Source organism: Salmo trutta, chromosome 9 (assembly GCF_901001165.1).
Source record: "Salmo trutta chromosome 9, fSalTru1.1, whole genome shotgun sequence".
Lineage (NCBI taxonomy): Eukaryota > Metazoa > Chordata > Actinopteri > Salmoniformes > Salmonidae > Salmo > Salmo trutta.
Window position 1 is genome coordinate 16,697,541 of NC_042965.1, and position 2,065 is coordinate 16,699,605.

At 42.0% G+C, this 2,065-nt stretch overlaps 1 protein-coding gene across 1 annotated transcript; it reads left to right on the forward strand.

The window, feature by feature from the left end:
- The first annotated feature begins 327 nt into the window (after positions 1–327).
- On the forward strand, positions 328–1,606 carry LOC115199627 (immediate early response gene 5-like protein). Its single transcript, XM_029761946.1, has one exon. It carries the CDS (start codon positions 634–636, stop codon positions 1,540–1,542), a length of 909 nt encoding a protein of 302 aa, XP_029617806.1. The 5' UTR covers positions 328–633; the 3' UTR covers positions 1,543–1,606.
- Positions 1,607–2,065: the final 459 nt, after the last annotated feature.

A 2,065-nucleotide genomic window follows, 5' to 3' on the forward strand; every position in this document is an offset into this window, starting at 1 on the left:
TAAAATTATTTTATTTTAGGTGACCAATATGATGTCATCCATCTGTCTTCTATCAGCAGATGTGCAACTCGGTGTGTGTTTGTGTGTGTGTGCGTGCGTGCAGCAGATTCAGTCATTCATTATTCAATTAATTTCTGCACATCTCATTCAATATAACTATATGTTGGATGAGTTGAAATAGTCATTTGATTAAATGACATGTTTGATGATAAATGTAATATATTGCAATAACAGCAATACAATGGGTTTCCATAAATTATGATTGGGGAGATGAAAGTGTAGCCTACTAAAGCATTAGTAGGCTGTGAGCTTTTGGCACAAAGATATTTGAATAGTAGTATAACAGCCTCTCTCTCATTGGTTAGTACCTACTACAAGGCGTGGCAAGCAAGCCAGTCTTTAACGCGCGGTTTTGTTGGTGGAAACTGCAATGGGGGAGGAACCTATGCGAGATAGCTTTAAATCCCTCACAGCAATGAGGGGCATCATGCCCATTTCCAGAAAGTATGGGAAAGCAAATTCAGATGTTCTCCACGAATTGATTAAACTCTAGGAAGAATATTGCTATTTTTACGCACAGATTAGTTTTTTTTTTTTTCACCAGAATCAGATAAAAACAGTTGGACATTTTTAATGATGGGGGAATGTGCCATTGACGCACAGAATCTTATCTCCATTTCTTTGCAGAAAATCCATAACTCCAGGACGCAGAGAGGAGGTATCAAGCTCCACAAGAACCTGCTAGTTACCTACGTCCTGGCGAACGCTAGAGACTTTTACATGAGCGTGGAGTTCGCAGGAATGTACAGCATACAGCAGAACGGAGAGATGAGGACTGTCTCTGATGAAAAGCAGGACTCATTTGAATTGACCAAGAACTGCGACGAAATAGCTGGTGAGTTTTGCGGCAACTACAGCGGGGATTCGTTGGACACTTACCACTGCGCAGCGCCACAGTCGGCTGGTTACACAGCAATGGTGCCCGAAACGCACACTCAAACGGTACCTGCCTGTCCCATGGCTCCTGTGCGTCATTGTGACTCTAACCAGATGGACTCGGAAGTCAGCTGGGACTGTTATTCGGAACATTACACATCCAAACGGGACATTCTTCTTTCAAACACACCCAACAATCAAAAGACTGTATTGGACTTGGACACACATGTAGTGACTACTGTCGATTATGGATATCTCCCCGCTGACCACTGCGCGTCTCTGAAACAACATGGTCAGTGCCTGCAAAGTTCACCTAAGAAACGAAAAATTGACTCAAGTTATGTTTCTGATTCCGATTATCTGTCTGATTGTTTGCCCATGTCATGCAAACAGATTAGGTCTGAGGACGTTTATTGTTGTAGTTCCGAACAGCTGGACACAAATAACATCTCCAATCTCATGTCAGTGTTAGACTCGGGGTTTAATGAGCTGTTGAACTGGCAAACGGACTTGGAACAAGTAGGCCTAGTTAATGGACAAACAAACTGTTGCAAACAAGCATTGGCGGGCAGCGGTGCATGGACGAGAGTAATTGAAGCTTTTTGATCGACACGCTTTTACTTTTTCTACACTCCATTTCTGGTCTCAAATAAAATATGTATTTTACACACTCTTCTCCTCTCATTTTAAAAGCTGTTGAACTCAATTTCACTTTTGCGGAGAGGGCCCTTTCTTGATCCTGCACCAGCATGTTGCCTTCATGTGATCAGCACGAATGTGTGACGCAGAACGAGCTCCACCATGCGACAATAGAACATAATTACACTTATTTTGCACACAGAATGTATAGATATCACTGCCGCCGTGAAATGATAATACAATTACCAGGTGTATTGTGCATTTTATAGGGCAATATAAGCTGTTTTAATTAGGCCTTTGAAGACCAAGTTCATTTTGTTTAAATATGTCTTACATCATTTCTGTGGCATGCCATCATACTTAATGATGTCCCTCCACAAAACAAGGTAGTATGTATGCATCAAGACAGTATGATTGAATATGGGCAACAGTGTATCCAGCAGTAGACATAGGCTATATCGTTTCCTATCATGGCCGGAGGGGGGCGTAG